Here is a 21156-nt window from a genome sequence, read left to right on the forward strand (position 1 = left end):
CACCACATACTGTGGAAGGCTAAAGGCATACGATGCTACACAGCATTCTGCCTGGAGGAGCGGGGTTTGCAGCTGAAAAGGACTGCTCAACCCACTGACTGAAATTATGCTGGGGACAGGATTATTGCCCTCAGTTAATGGAGTCCTAATAACTGGATGGACTTTTTCATGGATTCCTGCTTTTGCATTGTGGGTAAGCCACTGGGGTGGATACTTGATACTTTTAGTAATATGTGTGATTGCATCCTTGTCTAGATCTCATGTTCAAATCAGTGGTAACATCTGTTCCCAAACCCGGTTTATTCTGCCCCAGAATAAATAACCAGTCTTCGACATATACTGTACCTGTGTCTTTTTGCACTGAAAATGAGGAAGATTGCCTCTGAAGGCATCCAGTTATGCTGTCTGAATGACCAGAATTTGATGGAGGCTTGAGCCAATATTCACAAGGACTCCTCCCACTGCTGTTGGCAAAAGGATTCTATCTCCCTTTTGTCTTAGATCCAGCTTACCTGAGAGAGTGCCTTCCGTTTTCACCACTAGGTTGTGGAAAATGCTCCCCATGATAAGATTATATCTTCCTTGGAGATCTTCAGGAGAGCCTTAATGACCCACTTTTTTAGCCTGGCTTTTAATAATATCTAGTTTTAGTTTTTATTTGGTTTAAATGGTTTTTGACTGTAATTGTTATGTCTTTTTAATTTTAATGTAAGCCGCCCTAAGCCACTTTAGGAAGGGCACCTCTGTTAAACTGAATAAATAATGAATAATAATAATATATGCTTTTGCCTATTTCCCGAGAACATCTATCTATCTATATAATTCTCTAAGGTGTACCCGTGGCTAATCCCATGAATGGCAGCTCTCGCGAGAGTTTGCAAGGAACAGCACCGTGGTGATTGGGCGGTGGGGATTCCATATGCAGATACGGAGGAGGAGCCTGTAAGAGCAGAAGCACCATGGTAATTGGGCAGTGGGGATTCCATATGCAGATAGGGAGGAGGAGATTGTGATGGTTAAAGTCAGTTGGAATGCAACTGTTACTGGTCGGAAGATGTTACTTGGCTACAGGAATTGGTTAACTCTTCGCTACGTGAGGGTTTCGTACCAGCAGCCCTTAAAGAAGCCTCACTTGAAAAAACCCTCCCTGGACCCTGAGGTCCTTGACAACTATAGGCCAATCTCCAACCTCCCATTTGTAGCGAAGGTGTTGGAGGGGGCTGTATGTGCCCAGCTTGAGAGGCTCTTAGAGGAAACTGACTATCTTAATTCTTATCAGTCAGGTTTCAGGCCTTGGCATAGACAGCATTGCTCGTTCTGGTAGATGACCTTCTTTGGGACCTTGATGAGGGTAGTGTCCCTCTCTTGGTCCTTCTAGATCTCTCAGCGGCATTTGACACTATCGATCATGCTATCCTCCTTGACTGCCTGCGTGGGTTGGGTATCGGGGGCACCGTCTTACAGTAGTTTGTTCTTACCTTAGCGGGTGTGTCCAGTCGGTATGCATTGAGGACAGATGCTCTGACCAATGGCCACTCCTTTATGGAGTTCCCCAAGGTTCAGTTCTTGCCCCTGTCCTCTTTAATATCTATATGGAGCCACTGTGTCAGGTCATTTCCCAGTTTGGGGTGAGATTTCATCAATATGCTGATGATACTCAGCTGTATATTGCCATCCCAGACCATTCTGGAGATGCTGTTTCTGTGCTTACTCGATGCCTGGAAGCTCTTAGGGTCTGGATGAATCAAAATAAGCTCAGACTGAATCCCACCAAGACTGAACTACTCTTACTCAGCCCTCGTACTGGGCAACAGCTGGATGTGAACCTTGTTTTAGATGGGGTGCTGCTGCCCCCGAAGAAGCTTGTATGTGATTTGGGGGTCCTTTTCGCACCTCCTGCTTGAACAGCAGGTGGAGGCTGCAGCCAGAAGTGCCTTTGCCCAGCTCCATCTGATTTGTCAATTACGCCCTTACCTTGGTCGGCAAGCATTACTGACAGTGACCCATGCCCTTGTTATCTCCCGCCTAGATTACTGTAATGCCCTCTATCTAGGGTTACCTTTGAGGACGATCGGAAAGCTACAGGTCCAGAACGGCCCGGTGAACCGCTGCTGCTGCTCCTGTGGGGAGGAGCAGGAGCAGGGCTCAGGTGATGGTGGGGAGGTCTCTGGGGATAGGGAGCTGCAGCTTGGCCAATAGGCACCAGCAAGGCTTCAGCCGCGAGGAAGAGGGGTGAGGGGGATGAAGTAAAGGGATGGAGGAGTGACCAAGAGGGCTGAGGGGGATGGAAGCAATGGGATGGAGGAGGAGCAGGAGTGTGGCTCAGGTAAGGGTGGAGAGAATTCTGAGGTGAGCAGGGCTGTGGCAGGGGGTGAGGGGAGTAATCAAGTACTAGCATGCAGATGCTCTACATGGGTTAAGCTAGTTAAAAATAATGTCTCATTCCACTAACCATGTTTAGGAAGTAAGATACTTCACACATACCTGTTGTTAGAAGTGGTGCAATAGGCTCTTCTGCAACCTGTTTTCTTTTTAAAGGAATAATTGGAGCAGTGGGCTGTCCCTAGTGAAACAAAAACACTGGTGAAACAAATGGCAATACAGTGATCTTACATCCCAATCTTCAACCCAATTACTGCTGAAATTACTACTGAGGTTTTGGGTAAAATTAGCTTAAATGGGTTGAAAATTTTGCTGCTGTTTTTATAGACTGTGATGCATGAAATAACTTCTTGATTGATGTAGAGCACTAGAGAAATCCTGGATTCAGCTGAAGAATTTCCTAATGAGTTAGCTTAGAACATAAGCTTCCCTTTTGATGACACAGCAAAAATGCATTGGCAAGTATTGTTAGCTTAAATAATAACAGCCCTGATGGATCAGTCCCAAGGCCCATCCAGTCCAGCATCCTGTTTAACACAGTGGCCCATCAGATGCCACTTGGAAGCCCACAGGCAAGAGCTGAGGGCATGCCCTCTCTCCTGCTGTTATACCCTGCAACTGGTATTTGGAGGCACCTTCCTTCTGACTGAGGCTGGAGGTGGCCTATACCCACCAGACTAGTAGCCATTGATAGACCTGTCCTCTGTGAATTTATATAAACCCCTCTTAAAGCCATGCAGGTTGGTGGCTGTCACCACATTTTGTGGCAGATAATTCCACAAGTTGATTATGCATTGTATGAAAAAGTACTTCTTTTTGTCGGTCCTAAACTTCTTTGCAATCAGTTTCATGGGATGACCCCTGGTTCTAGAGTTATGCGAGAGGGAGAAAAATTTCTCTCTATCCACTTTCTCTACACCATGCATGATTTTATATACCTCTATCATATCTCACCACAGTCATCTTTTTTCTAAACTAAAAAGCCTCAGGTGTTGTAGCTTTGCCTCATAAGGAAGGTGCTCTAGGCCCCTGATCTTCTTGGTTGCCCTCTTCTGCACTTTTTCCAGTTCTACAATGTCCTTCTTAAGGTATGGTGACCAGAACTGCATGCAGTACTCCAAATGTGGCTGCACCATAGTTTTGTATAAACATTATAATATTAGCAGTTTTATTTTCAATTCCCTTGCTAATGATTCCAAGCATGGAGTTGGCCTTTTTCACAGCTGCTGCACATTGAGCCAACACTTTCAGCAAGCTGCCCACCATGACCCCAAGATCCCTCTCCTAGTCAGTCACTGACTGCTCAGACGCCATCAGCGTATACTGAACATAAGAACATAAGAACAGCCCTGCTGGATCAGGCCCACGGCCCATCTAGTCCAGCATCCTGTTTCACACAGTGGCCCACCAGATGCCGCTGGAAGCCACAGACAGGAGTTGAGGGCGTGCCCTCTCTCCTGCCATTACTCCCCTGCAACTGGTACTCAGAGGCACCTTGCCCTTGAGGTTGGAGCTGGCCCACAGCTTCTGACTAGTAGCCATTGATAGACCTCTCCTCCATGAAGTCATCCAAACCCCTCTTAAAGCCGTCCAGGTTGTTGGCTGTCACCACATCCTGTGGCAGAGAGTTCCACAAGTGGATCTGAAGTTGGAGCTTTTTGCCCCATGCATCAACTTACACTTGCCAACAATGAACTGCATTTGCCATTTTGTTGCCCACTCACCTAGTTTGGAGAGATCCTTTTGGAGCTCCTCGCAATCTCTTTCAAATTTTACTACCTTAAATAGTTTGGTGTTATCTGCAAATTTGGCCACCTCCCTGCTTAGCCCGACTTCTAGGTAAGTGATGAATAAATTAAAAAGTACAGATCCCTGGGGGAACCCACTTCTTACTCCCTCCATTTATACCTACCCTCCGTTTCCTGTCCTTCAACCAGTTACCAATCCACATATGAACCTGTCCCCTTACCCCATGGCTGCTAAGTTTTCTCAAGAGTCTTTGATATGGAACTTTTCCAAAAGCTTTTTGAAAGTCCAGGTATACCATGTCAACTATGTCAGCTTCATAATGCACGTGGGGATGGGGCTGAGGCTCAAAGTGAGAGCTTGCCAAAGGCCAGTTTGTGAGTTCATGGCTGAGTTGGGATTTGAACCAAAGACTTCCCAGCATACAGCTGAGAATTTTCTCATATGTTGCTGCACAGCAAAGCAACATTCAAAGCAACTCTCAATTTAATGTAGATAGAAAAGACAAGCACACCCTACTTGTTGGTTTATATTCCTGTATTCAACCTTATTTTCGCCTTCCCATTATTTAAATGTTTATGGCCTCACATCTATATTTCCCTCTCTTCCTTCCCTCACTGAATTTGAAATAATCCCATACCATCTAATAGCTACTGATCTTATTTTCTGCAAAGTTAAGAAGACTAATTTATATACTGGCCCACATCTTCTGCAGCAAAGATATGCTCTGAGTAGCTACAGAATGGCTGAGCTGAAGGCTTTTTCTGCAGCACAGCGCAGTCTCCAGAGGCCCTTTTTGCTTGCAGAAATAGCTCTCTGAGGGTTGCACAGCCTCAGACACATATTTCTGGAAGGGAAAAGGGCTTTCGGAAGGCAGGAAGAGAAGTGGAAATTTCTTTGCCTTCCCCCTCTGTCTATGCTGGGCTGCAGAGGAACTCTTCAGTGCAGCTATTCTCCAGTCATCTGTGAGGGCAGAGGCCTTCTTCTGGCTTTGCAGTGCTGTGCAACATGTGGGCCAACATATTTAGTCTACAAAAACTATCTTGGAGCTGGTTCTCTGAATCAGACAGGTAGCAACTTGCCCAACATTAAGCCCAAGTCCAACAATTTGTGCACTGGGCCATGCTATTGACCTTTAACTATTTGCATGATAGGAACCTAATACAAAGCTACTCCCATGTATTGTTTCACAGGAACGTATTTCCAGCTGCCTAGCGTGAGTATGGTCTCTAACCTCAGCTGCACCAGGCAATGGTTTGCTCTTCTTTTCTACTACAGGGACATTAATAAATCTGGTGGATTTCAAGAAGTGCTGATGCTGTCTTCTCCAATCCAGGCAGTCATACATTAAACATGCAATGCTTTCAAAGAGCTCAGTTCCAAACGCAAGCTAAACAAAAGAGGAGAAAAAAGATATAAAGACTGGGCTTATATACAGACCACAGACACAATGTATTAAGCTTCTAAACAATGAGTTAACACCACAGTGTGGATGGCATTGTCCTATTTAGTTTGAGTGAATTTGAATACTACCCATTCCCACCCCCCAACACACATAGGTTTTCATAATGAGATGAGAGAGAGAAATAAAGGTGTTTTGATGCTTTAACAGAATATTTCCATTTTATTCTTCCACCCATCAGCACGTGGCAACCCACCCCATAATGAATACTGTGCACATGTCACCAAGGACCAGAATCCCAAGCTCAACAATAGCCTCCCTGCCACCGCACCATCTATTGTGGAAAATTCTCCAAGTAGAAAAATTTATTTTGCAGAGAAAGGCATCCTGATTAATGTATTTTCTTCCTTGTAACCATGCCCAAAGATGGAAGCCAAGTGGTCTGGCAGCCTGCCACTTCCCTGTGCCACAGCCCTCCACCCTACAGTGTGTGCACATTAGAGCACCATACAGGCATGGCTTACTGTATAGGTTTTCCCTACCCAACAGGCACCCCCTCCCCCAGACCATGCTGTTAGGCCAGCTCTCACTATAGCTGCTACCTACAATTCTTTCCAGTTTTTCCTTGCAGCATAAAATCATAGTGTTTCAGAACTGGAAGGGACCTGGGGGGTCTTCTAGTCCGACCCCCCCTACTCAGCACAGGAAGCCCCCAGCACAGTACTTCCAGTTACTGTTGCTGGTATCTATCTTGTTTTTTGTTTTTAGAATGTGAGCCCTTTGGGGACAGGGAGCCATTTTATTTATTTATTATTTCTGTGTAAACCGCGCTGAGCCATTTTTGGAACGGCAGTACAGAAATTGAATTAATAATAATAATAATAATAATAATAATAATAATTTGTGAAAGTGGGGTCATGGCGATTACAAACAACAGAGGGGATAGTGAGTCCCCTTGGAAAATACCTCTTCTAATGCTAACCTGTCCAAGTGTTTCGCCATTGATTGTTAACTGTGTACTCCACATGCTCATTGCTTTTTTAATAAATATCTGAATGTTTTTGCTGACACCAGTTGTTTCTAAACATTATAGTATCCATGTGTGAGGCAATGAGTCTAAGACTTTCTTGTAGGATACCAAACATCTAAAACATCAAGTAAAATCAACCATCTGCTGTACATGGACGATCTGAAGTTGTATGGAAAGTCCCAGTCAGAAATCGAATCACTGCTAAACACTGTCTGTATATTCAGTAGCGATATAGCAATGGAGTTTGGACTAGACAAGTGTGCTGCATTAATAATGAACAGAGGGAAAATAAGAAAAACAGAAGGAATAGAACTGCCCAATGGAAGCAAGATCAAGAACCTGGAAGAGAAAGAACATTACAAATACTTGGGCATTCTCCAGGCTGATAACATCGCACACACTGAAATTAAAAGAAAAATTGGAAGTGAATATATCAGGAGGGTTAGAAAAATCCTAAAGTCCAAACTCAATGGCGGGAACACCATACAAGCCATAAACACCTGGGCTATACCTGTTATCAGATACACTGCAGGAATAATAGACTGGACCCAGGCAGAGCTAGAGACGCTAGATCGTAAGACTAGGAAAATCATGACCATCAATCATGCACTGCACCCCCGCAGTGATGTCGATAGGCTATACCTTCCTCGCAGCTCAGGTGGAAGAGGAATGCTGCAAGTCCATCAAACAGTAGAGGAGGAGAAAAGAGGCCTTGAAGAATATATCAAGGACAGTGAAGAAGATGCACTTCAAATGGTCAATAATGCGGAACTATTCAACACCAATGAAAGAAAGCAGGCCTACAAGAAAGAACAAGTCAAGAACCGAGCAGAAAAATGGAAAAATAAGCCACTGCATGGTCAATATTTGCACAATATAAGTGGGAAATCAGACATCACCAAGACCTGGCAATGGCTTAAGAATGGCAGCTTGAAGAAAGAAACAGAGGGTTTAATACTGGCTGCACAAGAACAGGCACTAAGAACAAATGCAATAAGAGCAAAGGTTGAAAAATTCACAACAAACAGCAAGTGCCGCCTTCGTCAAGAAGCAGATGAAACCGTGGACCACCTAATCAGCTGTTCTAAAAAGATCGCACAGACTGACTACAAACAAAGGCATGACAAAGTAGCAGGGATGATACACTGGAACATCTGCAAAAAATACAAGCTACCTGTAGCCAAACATTGGTGGGACCATAAAATTGAAAAAGTTGTAGAAAATGAAGATGTAAAAATATTATGGGACTTCCGACTACAAACAGACAAATATCTGCCACACAATACACCAGATATAACTGTAGTCGAGAAGAAAGAAAAACAAGTCAAAATAATCGACATAGCAATACCAGGGGATAGCAGAATAGAAGAAAAAGAAATAGAAAAAAATCACCAAATACAAAGATCTACAACTTGAAATTGAAAGGCTGTGGCAGAAAAAGACCAAAATAATCCCAGTGGTAATTGGCGCCCTAGGTGCAGTTCCAAAAGACCTTGAAGAGCACCTCAACACCATAGGGGCCACAGAAATCACCATCAGCCAATTACAAAAAGCAGCTTTACTGGGAACAGCCTATATTCTGCAACGATATCTATAACCATTGACAATAAAATTCTGGCATCCCAGGTCCTTGGGAAGGACTCGATGTCTGGATAAAACAAACCAGTCAATAACACCTGTCTGACTGTGTAAACAAGAAATAATAATATGCATCCCTGACAGGTGGCCATCAAGCCTTTGTCTGAAAACCTCCAGAGAGGGAGAGGCCTCATTGTGCAAAGTAAACTGTTTCACTGCTGAACAGCCCTTTGAAATATTTTATTTCATTTTGATTAAGAAAAACACTTTGGTTGTCTAAATTTGCAAAATGTTCCCTGATCTGAAGCAACAATCTTCCTACTACAACACTGATAAATACACATGATGTATTTGATCATTTCCTATGTGTATCATTGGATCTGCAGTTTAACTGAATTGATTCAAAGAGACTACAATCTCCATTAGGGATTAACAACTGGTAATAACTGGGCCAAATCTGCCCCCTGAGAGGTATCATCTTCCCTGTCCTCAACTGCCAACTTCAGAAGCGGTGGGCGGGGGTGGGACTAGGGTTTGCGACAAAGAGACTTGACAACAAATCATTACAAGTGTGATGGAGAGTGGTGTGCTTCCCTTCAATGTAGCCATTCAACGTAGTCCTATAGCTAATTTCCTACTCCCGAGGGCTCAAGTTGAATATTAAAGATCTGTTGATCCTCAGTAACTGCTTTCCCTTATACCACCAGGACTTGAGAAGCAGCTCTCTGCTGAACTCACTCAAATACCCTTTCTTAGAGCTCAGATTAACATCTAGTTCTTGCTCTAAGATAGGAGACAAGGGTTACATCATGCACTTCTACTCCTTGCTTGACAGGTGCTTCTTGTAAAAGATGAAGCTACTAACCACCATATCACTGTTAGTCCAATCAGCAGGAAAAATTGACTCCCGAACCAGGTGATGGAGTCTAGCAATCTGGAAAAGATTTGATCCTGGTTTCCCATTGTTCAGAATTGGTTCCAAGTATTTCCAGAAAATGTGCAGGTCCTTAGCAACTTTTTCCTTCTTCTTCTTTTCAGCTTCTACAACTAGAATTGTACAAAGAGTATGTCTTTTTAACAAAAACAAAAAACAGTTATGTGAATCAGTCCCAAACTCACACAGCCCTGAACTTTTCACACAACACATAATTAATCTATGGAATTCTTTGTCATGGGATGTGGTGATGGCCACCAGCTTGGATGGCTTTAAAAAGGGCTTAGACAGATTCATGGTGGACAGGTCAATCAATGGCTACTAGTCTGGTGGCTGTGGGCCATCTCCAGCCTCAGAGGCACGATGCCTCTCAATGCCAGCTGCAGGGGAGCAACAGCAGGAAAGAGGGCATGCACATACTTCTTGCCTGTGGACTTCCCAGAGGCATATGGTGGGCCACTGTGTGAAACAGGATGCTGGACTAGATGGGCCTTGAGCCTGATCCAGCAGGGCTGTTCTTATGTTCTGTCCCCAAAAAGAGCTGAGCAGCTCATGAGCAAAACCGGCTTATTGTGAGGTTCCCTTCTGGTCAGCAGGTGGGAGAGAAAGCAGTAACGGGCAAATGTATTTATCCTATAGTGACTTGCAAAAGTCATAGGAGTGGACTAGGCGATGGAATCTAGTCATCTGAGGTCTTCTAAGGGAACACTTGATATATCAGGGTACCCTGACCCCAACAGGGGAGGTTCGTTCCTGGGCAGATGGAGCCCAATAATAATCAGCCCAGACGAGAGGACTTAATAATCAAGCTTTATTTACTCTTAAGTAGTAAAGGTGCTGCTCGACTCACATTCCAGAGCAGGACAAAGACTCATTACAGAGAGCATATATTTATACTCTAAAATATTCTTTAAAAAAAACAGAGGCAAACAGTTATCATCACCGTGACTGGCCAGGATTCCTGCCTTCGGGGAATGGGTTACAAGATAAGGTTACAAAAATAAGTTCAAGATAAGTAAATGCAAGCACTCAGCCGGTATATTCCAGCCTTATCACGTTCAGCTCTTGTGGACCCTGACACGTGGGGAATGGAATACTACAGGAATAAAAGTAGTGGAATCTACTGACAGGGCTTTTCTAGAATGCAAAGCCTTGAGACTAGTTAAACAGAATGACATAGCCTAAGTCAAGCTGTGCACTTCTATATCTCATTTACTATACATCACACTGGTGCAGAGGATGTAGCTGTGCCACATTCTGAACAGGTTGTGATACATGCAGAATGGATCTGGTCTCTAAATCTATAGGCAAAGATAATGCCTTTAAAAACCTCTAGACTAATTGTGGACTCTAGACAGCCTTTTTCTTAGGAATTGGAACAGCTTGGTTGTCAAAAGTCCTGGGACTATCTGATGCATAACATAAATCCAATTTGTGTCATCATTTCTCCCTAGGATGGTTCAAGTGGGGGCAAATGTTAGGCAGGACAATATCCCTAACCATCTGGATAACAGAATCCATCTTGGGCATAACTGGGATGTAAGATTATTCTGTTATTTAAAAAAGAATAATATTTGTTTCTCGATTTGAGAGAACGCCAGTCTCTCCCACTCTTCTGGGTGACATCAGAATCAAAAGGAATGCCACCTTGCAAGTGAGCTCCTTGAGTGGCAAGGCACAGAGAGGTTTAAATGGAGGACCAGTGAGGGCATTGAGTACTAACATTAGGTGCCAGACAACCTATGAAATATTGAAATAATGGGCAGTGGGTGGACAGAGGAGCAACATTCCAAAGCCAGGAAATTGGAGATCTTTGTTCAGGTAGGATCTTGGATCCTGGGTCAAAATGGGACCATCAATATAACTTGAGGATTCACACTTTGTATGGCATTCTAGGTAGAAGCAGAGGAGTTGGGAAGGCATAAACATAAGAACATAAGAACAGCCCAATAGTATCAGGCCCAAGGCCTAGCTAGTTCAGCACCCTGTTTCGCACAGAGGTCCATCTGATGCCTCTGGGAAGCCCACAGGCAAGAGGCAAAGGCATGCCTTCTGTTGCTCCCCTGCAAATGGTATTCAGAGGCATCCAGTGGTGGATTAACAGCGAGACAGAGTAGGCATTTGCCTACGGCGGCAAAATTTGAGGAGCAGCAAATTTTGCCACTCCTCAAATTTTGCCGCCCTCTCTGTGGGCAGCGGCTGCTGCAGCAAGGGTGGAGTGGGCAAGGAGAAAGTCCCCCCTACCTTATTTTAAAAAGCAAACCTTTTTTGTTTAAGGTAAAAGGGCGGCAAAAAGGTTAATCCGTCCCTGGTGGCATCATGTTTCTGCTGCTATAGTTCCCAGGATTATTATAGGGATCACTCATGGCTTCAGCAGAAAAATCTGGCAATCTTGGTGCTTTCATGAAAGGGGAGCAGCTTGATAACTGGCACGCAAAAGCCTCCTTTTAAAGGAACTCCTCAGTGAATCATTTTGGCTGCAGGAAGCACCAAAGTGATTCAAGCACATCCCTACTCCAGTCCCTTTTGTAAACTGATCCGAGGTTGTGCTCCGCAAACTTCAATTTGAACACTCAGATTGCAGTGAGTTTCACTGCCCATACCTGAGGTTTGAGTTCGGAGCACTACGAGCGAATGCAGAACTGGAGGCTGCATTAGCTGTAACCAGAGGTGAGGGAGCAAGCTCCTCCCTCTCTCTAGCTGTGATTGGCTGTGTGGCTGTCCTTCAAGCATGAAAGAAGCCCACACAGCCTGTTCCCCCTTCTCCCCTCTCTGACTGCAACGAGCATGCTCTCCATTTTGTCTGAATGCAGACAGGAGAGCAGAGGTGGAGGCGTGGGGAGCAGACCCGTCTAATGTTCCATGTTACATGCGAATACAGCCTATGTTAAGGCCTTAGTCAAGAACATCTGATTGTGTAAGCTGAGTCTATCTAGCAATCTATGAACCAGAGATCATTCAGACAAGCCTTCCCCTTCAGACAAGCCAATGAGACATCGACATCTTAGTTTGCTTTTCAGTGTTCTCGCAGCAGATGGGAAATCAGTATAGGAACATAGGAAGCTGCCTTATAGGTTGCAGGCAGGAATCTCTCTCAGCCCTATCTTGGAGATGCCAGGGAGGGAACTTGGAACTACTCCTCCCAGAGCAGCCCCATCCCCTAAGGGGAATATCTTACAGGGCTCACACATGTAGTCTCTCATTCAAATGTAAACCAGGATGGACCCTGCTTAGCAAATGGAAAATTCATGCATGCTACCACAAGACTAGTATGTAGGCTCATGAGTGGTTGCTCTAATTTCACCCAGTCATAGTCTTTTACCTAGCCAATTGATTTTCAGCCTTCATCATCCCTGAAGACACACATTTTCTTCTGAAACTCTGCTACGAACTCCATACTTGAACTTAATCTAATGAGCCTCAATAAGTCAATAAACATTGAAATCTAGCTGGATTTGTAGATTGGTGTTGGTTGGAATAATAAAAACTGATCCTTTTTTGATGTTTCAAGGATCAGAACAATTCTTATACTGCTTTATTTTTAATTATATAATAATTTAAAAGTTAAAAATCAGGTTCATGAGGCAGGGATTAGCACTTTCCCCCTGTACTTTTTTCCCATCAAAAATTGTCCTCGAAACTGCTATTTGCCCTCACACATATCAGCTCTTTCCCTCGCATTCATCCCACCTCTTGGGAGATTTTGGAACCGAGTGGCTTGGAATAAAGTCCTCTTTCTTACTGGCTGTTTGGAGCTATTAGGCAGGAAGACTCGGCAGTCACTACACTTGTCAGTTTATCACTGCAGTCCAGAATATCACAGTGTGAGCAGCCTCAGATAAGGACAAAGAGCAACTATCATAGCAAAAGGCAAGTGGGTCACCAGCATCCCCCCTGCCAAATATACCCAACGCTTCCTTTCACAGCTGGCCTCTGGCCAACACATGCATTGGGTTTTGGCTGCTGGTGACTTCCAAGCAGCATGCATATGCTAGAATGGTCACTTTGGTTTTTTTTATTTCTGGTGGCGTGGTGGGGGAATGGGGGAGCCAGTTTGACTCCCCCCATGCACTATTTTCCTGCAAGATCCCTTGTTCAGCGCCTCAACACACACACACTTCGTTCTCAATCATCCATATGGGATGGCTGAGCTCAGAACCAGGGTATACAGAACCACTTATAGTAATGGGCTTGTTTTTAAAACTAATAAAGAGGCTCAAAGTATACAATAATAAAAACCTATTTAAAACAACGACAACAAAAACTTTGTGATCATTTATCCAAGGCATTTTATTAATATTAGCTCACCTTCTGGTGTAAGAAGTGGCTCTTCCTGTGGTTTAGTTGCTTCCAGGAAGGACTGAAGTGGCTCATAATTGTCAGAAGAAATCTTAATGATGCTTCCGACATTGATCCCAAGCTCAGATAGGATAGGCAAAAGTTGGGGGTAATGAAAACCAGAAATTATGAAATAAAACTGAGCACCGTCGTCTGGTTCATCATCTGTTCAAAATAAAGTTAAAATAGAATACTGAGAAGATATTTGAATTAACAGTTTCAGTTACTGCATACATACATATCTATGACAAGTAACACATATAAGCTATTTTCCAAAAATATTTCCATTAGAATCCCTGCTTTTCAAATGTATATAATTTTCTAAACCATTTATGTTTAGGCTGTAAAACAAACAATTAATTTGGGGGGAAGAATGGAAATACCTTTCCCCTCAGCTGCATAATTTCATTAACTCTGATCTCACAGGCTGACATATAGACTAAGCTACTCAACAGTACTGCACAAATGTTACTCTAAAGCAGGGGTTCCGAACCTGTGGTACATCAGATGCTGAACTACAACTCCCATCATCCCCAGCCACAATAAATTATAGTTGGGGATGATGAGAGTTGTAGTTCAGCAAAATCTGGAGTACCACAGGTTGGGAACCCCTGCTCTAAAGGACTACTTATTTTCAAAAGGACTTTCAAGTAATTTAGTCATGATATCAGTCACAGACAAAACTGGTGGAGAGAACTGAAATCCGAGACTAAAAATCTCTTCAGCCCCTATTAAAACAAAACCAACAAAAGTTCCTGGGGCCAAGAGCCATTTTGGAAGGACTACATGAGTGTTCATACAGCTCAGCAGAGAAGTACATCTATTGAAAAGGACAAGAATAAAGTAAATTAGCAATTTCAAAGGAAAGTGATGCACAGTTTATAGTCCAATGGGATAAGATCTAAGGGGGACATGTGACTGCTCTGAGAACTATTTGTAAGATACAAAAAAAGTTGTGAGAACAACAAATTCTTCAAAATTGTCTAGGCTATTAGTGTATTGCCATACTTGGCTAAAAGGGCTTGGCCACTCACTATTTAAAAAGCTTATTAATATGTTTCTTGGCCATGAAATACCATCTGCTGAGAGCTTTGTCTTCAGGAGGATGTTCCTGAAATGCTGCATTTAAAAATAGACAGGCTGCTTACCTGTAACTGTAATTCTTCTAGTGGTCTTCTGTGAATTCACACTGATGGGATTCACACTTGTGCAGAAGTCAGCTTCGGAACCTTCTAGAACTTGTGAGAGTGATTTTTGGTAGTAATCCTGCCCCCTACCTACATACTTAGTGTGTGCCCTGCCTAAGCACCTCAGAAACTGAGATAAGTGATCTACTGTGGAGCCACAGTGGGGAGGTGGGCGAGTCATGTAAATGAACAGAAGGCCACTAGAAGAACTTTAGTTACAGGTAAGTAACTTGTCTTTCTTCTGCATAGTCTCTGTACATCATACTGATGTGAGCTTCATACCTGGAACATTTCCAGACAGCAGGCATTGCTGGAGGTTTACTGCGAGGCTTTGCTGTAAGTTCGAATTTCCCCCAAAAAAACCCAATGCCAAAAAGTGGATTTTTTTACCCCGGACATATCAGGCTACACTCTAACGTGCAGTGAAAAACCTGAATCATGTCTGGAGTGTTCCCCAATAGCTTGCAGGAACTTCAGGGTAAATCTGGCAGATATGTGGATGTACACCCTCCATTCCGGAGGAGAAGTGAGCTAAAAGCCCCATCTGGAAATGCTCCTGGTGGAGGATATAGCAAATTATGGTTCAACAGAATGGAGTACAGTTGATTCAAAATGTGCATTTTCTCTGACATGCCTGTCCAAGGCAGAGTCCTAAGGAAGTTGAGAGCTGAGCCCATGTTACAGTTTCGTAGATGGACTTGAGGGGAAGATCTGAAAGAAAAGCCATTGACATTGCCCAGTATCAGGATCACCGCTGGGCTCAATGTCTAACAATTCCGACAGTGTGGATGAAGCCTTTGGATTGGAAACAAGGTCCAATTTTGGTAGTAAAGAGGTTGTGGCCCTCGTAGGAGAGATACTAAATGTAGAAGGTGTCTCCTCTTGTATTGGTCTTGATTCCTGAGTCTGGAATGGATCTTGCATAACAGATGATTTCTGTAACTCATGCTGCTTGTGAGACTGATTTGAGCACATGCGTCATGCATGTGAAAGGGAACTCAGATTTCCAAAGAGTCTGAGATTAGTTCTATTTCTGCTCATTTTTCTCTAGCTTCTTGCAGATTTGCTTGTTCAACTGGTGGTATCTTCTTTGGAAGCATGTTTCTTAATCACCGATGTCCCTAACCAAATCAAATAAACAAAGCAACAGGCACTTGACTATCGTTACTATGTGTCCATTTCCTCAAAAGTTCTGGCACACCAAGCTGCTCATTGATTCAATTTTTATCAATTTTATAATACCATTTCCAAATTCAAATCCCACCATACTGCCACCAAATTGTGATGTGCCTGGGGACCCAATCAAGACTCTGGTCTCCAGCAGTAAACTAAAACATCAAATAATCAGCTGCCACCACTTACTACATTAGAGATATGTAGGAATCCCTTATAATATCTTCTCCTGAATACTGGTGAAGGCAAGAAAGTAGGGATGTGCCCGAGCTGGCTCGGGCAGCCACAGGAGGAATGGGCATCAGTGCCTTTAAAAACCAGGTAGGCAGATCCTCACCTGCCCAACCGCTTTTCTGGGCACGGCAACCACTTTCCTAAAGGATATCCGTGACTGCAGCCCTACTCTCAGTAGCCAGCATGCACATGCCAATGCTATGTGCAGGCTGCTAGGAGCAGCGCTGCAGCAGCACGCAGCTTTTTGGAAGTGGGCACCATGCCCAGAAAAGTGATGGGGTGGCAGAGGAGCAGGAAAGGACCTGCTTACCTGCTTTTTAAAGGAACCGATTCCTGCCTCACCAAACCAGTTCAAATACAGGCACCCGAGCTGGTTCAGACTTCCCTAAGGAGGTGCCAAACTGGTTTGGGCACATCCCTTCAAGAAAGTGATGTGGGACAACTTATACTCCAGATACATGCAGGTCAGGACACATAGAGGCTGTTCACATGAGCAGCCCTACGTGGGCTTGCACAGCAGTACCCAGGTAGGGCAGCTCATGTGGAGTACCAGGATTGGGGCCGGGTTCTTTCCTTGGGCTGCCACCAAGGGTGCGCTTGCATCCTTCTAACTTGGTACCCGGTTGTGTTTCTGCTTGGGCTATTACTGTGGTGGAAGGGTGCACTTGAGCCCTTCTACCCCAGTATCCAGTCTTACTGGTACCCCAGATCACCCAGCTTTCAGGGAAACCCCCCAATGCACCATGCTCCTCATGAAGTAAATTGAGGGATTTCTGAAGGCCAGGCTTCATTTCAGTGGCCACATGGCCATGCTACTGGCAACAGCATAGCTCGTGTGGGCATGCAAGCCATGCGGCCCAGTGCAAAGTGAAGATTGTATGGGGGAAAGGTAAGATCAATTCTCCTTTCCCTACCTGCCCCACTCACAGATTGTTTGAATGACCTGATGAATGTTTTAACAGAATAAATGGTTTTATTTAAAAATATATGACACCAGAAACTGGCCATCAATTAATAAATAAAGACAGTAACTAATACTATAATCATCATCCTCCTTCTATCAGCTGTCTTTCTTACCAGCTTCTTTTAGTCAACCTTCCTCTTCAGCTCCCACTCTCAACTGTCCCTTCCACCTGTTAATCACTCTACACTTCCAACATTCCATCTTACTCATCCTTGAGCTCACTCATCCTTCCATTACAGGGCAAGTCCCAATGCTCCAAGGAGGGAGGTGTATTAGACTGCCTATAAGAACACTGACAGTCATAAAGGTGAGGTGGGGAGTATGATCTCAACTTCAAGTGTTGGTATCAAGGAGAAAAGGGGATGTAAGATTCACAGTCCCAATGGTAGCAGTTCTTATGTCTCAGTAAACAACAGACTACATAGTAGTGTCTACTGTTGTGGTGGTAGGAATCCCTATGTTGTGGTAGGAATCCCTATGGTGACAATGATAGATGTATGGATAATAGTATTCCTCATAGTGGATAGGCTCGCAAACGCAGGTATTACAATCAAAATCATGATCCTGAGAGAGAGAGAGATGTTGACAGTCTTGGGGTTGTTTCGATACCTCTGTGATGATCCTCTTCAAAACTTGAAGGGACATACTGAAAAACAGGTTGCTTACCTGTAACTATTGATCTGGAGGTGATCCGTTGGATTCATTAGAATAATGGGTTCTGCGCCTGCACAGGAACCTCCCGGGCCGATTAGATACCTCCTCGCACCCGCCCAACCGCCTGCTTGCACCGAGCTTCTGTTTATATGTGGCGGTTGGGCGTCTACTAGTCAGTTTCGTGCAGATCGCCAGTTAGTGATGATCTGTTAACTGTTTCAGCTCTGGTGGCCGTTTTTTTCTTTCCTTTCCCACCCCCACCAAATCGCAAACGGCTAATGTTGTAAGGTTGGTTTGGGAGGGTCTAATGAATCCAACGGATCACCCCCAGATCAATAGTTACAGGTAAGCAACCTGTTTATCTGGATAGTGATCCGTTGGCTCATTAGAAGAGTGGGTGATTAGTCAGCTTCCCTTATGGCGGTGGGAGCAGTGGCCATCCTGCTATGGCAATACCCTCTTCAAAACTGTTCTCCCAAACTCCGCCTGCCTGGCCATGTACAAGTCTATGGCGTAGTGCTTGATAAACGGCTGTTGAGAGGACCACATGGCTGCCATGCAGATGTCCTCCAACTTTATTCCCGACAAATGGGCAGCCGAGGATGAGTAAGCCCTCGTGGAGTCGGCACAAATAGTCTTTGGTGGAAGTACTCCTTGGAATTTGTAAGCCAGTAGGACTAGCTGCACCAGCCTATGTGCGATTCGCTGTCATGAGATGAGGAGACCCTTATTCTTCCCCTTATATTGGATGAAAAGCCTTTTAGACTTCCTTATTGACTTTGTCCCTTGCAGATAAAATAAGAGTGCTCTACGCACATCCAGAGAATGAAGTGCCTTTTCCAATGGTGTTTCGGGCTCCTGAAAAAAGGTAGGTAAGATAATCTCCTGATTGATGTGAAAATCCGTGATTATCTTTGGTCTAAAACTAGGGTCTAGCCTCATGACTACTTTGTGAGGGTAGAACTGAGTGTATGGTTTATCCATGCATAAGGCTGTCAATTCACTCACATGCTTTGCCGTGGTGATTGCCACTAAGAAAACCACCTTGAGTGTTAAGATATGCATTGTTGCTGTGTGTAGAGGCTCGAACGGTTTCTCAGTAAGGGGCTGAGAGTACCAACAACAAACTCCACTGTTCCATTGGCCATTTTATCGGTGGATATTGATTATTTAAGCCTTTCAGGAACCTCTTGGAGTCTGGATGTGAAAATATGGTTGTGCCGTCCCAGCCAGAGTGCTTGGCAGAGATGGCTGCTAAATGTACTTTTAGTGAATCGTTTGCTAAACCTTTTAGCTTTAATGTCATTAAGTAAAGCAATACAACCTTGACAGTGGCCCGGAGAGGGCAGAAATTATGTTCTTTAGCATAGATGCTGAAGTGTTTCCACTTACTGAGACAATTACGCCTCGTTGAGTGGTGTCTAGTGTTGAGCAATATGCGCTTCAGAAGCCTACTCTCTAGGCCATCATTCACAGTGTTTCCTCACTCAGATGGAGGACCTGTCCTCCCTCCCTCTGGAGTAGATCGGGCATCAGTGGGAGTCTGTGATAATTGCCCTGTGCAAGCCGTAGTAGTGGAGCAAACCAGGGTCGTGGTGGCCACCAAGGTGTTAACAGGATGCAGGTTGTTCTGTCTCTAATTATCTGAGCTAGCACCCAGCTGAATAGTGGGTAAAGGTAGAGGAGACCCTTGCTCCACTTGTGTTGGAATGCGTCACCCAGTGAACCCTTGCCCATGCCAGCACGAGAGCAGTATTTGGAGCATTTTTTGTTGGCAAACATGGCAAACAAGTCCACTTCTGGATTGCCCCATAGGTGGGAAATCTTCTGGAGGTAAGTTTTCCTTATTTCCAATTCGTGCTGCTGTTCATAGACGCTGGTCCGACTGAGACTGTTGGCCAACACATTGTCCATTCCCTTGATATGTATGGCCACTGGGTATATTGTGTGGGCAATGCACCAGTCTCACAACCTCATGGCTAGGTTGCACAGCGATAGGGAGACCGTGCCCCCTGTTTGTTGAGCTAGGCTATCGCTGTTGTGTTGTCTATCTTGATTTGTGTCACAGACCTGCCAAGCATGAGTTCGACCACTTTCAGAGCTAGGAGTACTGCTTGAAGTTCCAAATAATAATAATAATTATTATTATTATTACATTTATATCCCGCTCTTCCTCCAAGGAGCCCAGAGCGGTGTACTACATACTTGAGTTTCTCTTTCACAACAACCCTGTGAAGTAGGTTAGGCTGAGAGAGAAGTGACTGGCCCAGAGTCACCCAGCTAGTTTTATGGCTGAATGGGGATTTGAACTCGGGTCTCCCTGGTCCTAGTCCAGCACTCTAACTACTACACCACGCTGGCTCCCATTTAATTTATGTGCTGTAGGGCTTGGTTGTCTGTCCATTTGCCCAGGATCCGATGTGTCCCACAATGTGCACCCCAGCCTATTAGGGACGCATCTGTAGTCACCCGACTCTGGGTTAGTGGCGTGAATGGTACCCACTGTAAGAGATTGTCTTCCTCGAACCACCAGTGCAGTGACTTTAATACCTGTGCCGGAATGTGTAAGCACAGTCTCTGTCTATAATGGGGCAGAAGTGCCTGAGGTACCAACCCTGTAGTGGATGCATTTGTAATCATGTGTAGTACACTGTCGAGTTGCAGGATGTCATCAATCCTATCAGTTGTTGAATCCTCTCTGCTCTTTGAGCCGGGTTGGCCAGAAAATGTTGGACCACAGTCTTGATGTGTTGAAAACGCTTCAGCGGCAAATATGCTCTCTTTGTTTCCATGTACAACATTGCCCCTATAAAGGTCAGGCATTTCCTTGGCTCCAGATGAGACTTCTTTCAGTTGATGTTGATGCCCAAATCCTGCAGAAGCTGCACCATCAAGTGGATTTGGCTGATAAGCTGTTCCCTCTTGCCGTTGGTTATGAGCCAATCGTCCAAGCAAAGGTAAACTGTCAGGCCTTGTATTCTAAAGTAAGACACCACTACAGCCATTACTTTGGTGAAAACTTACGGGGCAGTTGAAAGTCCGAAAGGCAGGACCGCAGATTGGTACAATGCACTTCCCACTGTAAACCTGAGATGTTTTCAATAATTCTCTTGGAAGCCTACATGAAAATAGGCAGCCTTTAAATCTAACATTGCTGCCCACTTGTCCTGAGCTAGGAAGGGTAAATTACCTGCAGCGTTGTCATTCTGAATTTCTGTGTCCAGATAAATCGGTTGTGGCCTCGAAGGTCCATGATAGCCCGGATTCCTCCATCCCGCTTCGGTATTTGGAAATCGTTTTCCAATAGCACTTGCACCTCTTCCAAGAGTACTGGAGTAGCCTTGGTGAATCTCAGGCCCGAAAATGGGGGTGTTGCACTGAATTTTATTGCATACCCCGTTTTCACAATCCTGAGTACCCAGAGATCTGATGTTATGTGCCACGCTTGAGCATGGCTTGCCAGTTTGATGGAATTGCTGGCAACTACAAGACCGATGTTTAGGGTCTTGGGAATTGTATCTATGAGCAGTGGAT

At 44.4% G+C, this 21156-nt stretch overlaps 1 protein-coding gene and 1 long non-coding RNA gene across 7 annotated transcripts in view; one reads left to right on the top strand and one right to left on the bottom strand.

Annotated features, from left to right (window-relative positions):
- SPAG17 (sperm associated antigen 17) overlaps nt 1–21156 on the bottom strand; it is a 211004-nt gene that overhangs the window by 151516 nt on the left and 38332 nt on the right. For all 6 annotated transcript variants that reach the window (XM_053288500.1, XM_053288499.1, XM_053288498.1 and 3 more), the window contains exons 6-9: nt 13381–13575; nt 9004–9185; nt 5363–5518; nt 2485–2563 (exon numbers count right to left, since the gene is read on the bottom strand). In XM_053288500.1, the coding sequence (XP_053144475.1) occupies nt 2485–2563; nt 5363–5518; nt 9004–9185; nt 13381–13575 (612 nt within the window). The remainder of the gene's footprint in view (nt 1–2484; nt 2564–5362; nt 5519–9003; nt 9186–13380; nt 13576–21156) is intronic.
- Nucleotides 17190–20519, top strand: LOC128341874 (uncharacterized). Its single transcript, XR_008314625.1, has 3 exons — nt 17190–17275; nt 18415–18490; nt 20437–20519. It is a non-coding gene; the product is annotated as an uncharacterized LOC128341874 (long non-coding RNA).

Source organism: Hemicordylus capensis, chromosome 2 (genome assembly GCF_027244095.1).
Source record: "Hemicordylus capensis ecotype Gifberg chromosome 2, rHemCap1.1.pri, whole genome shotgun sequence".
Lineage (NCBI taxonomy): Eukaryota > Metazoa > Chordata > Lepidosauria > Squamata > Cordylidae > Hemicordylus > Hemicordylus capensis.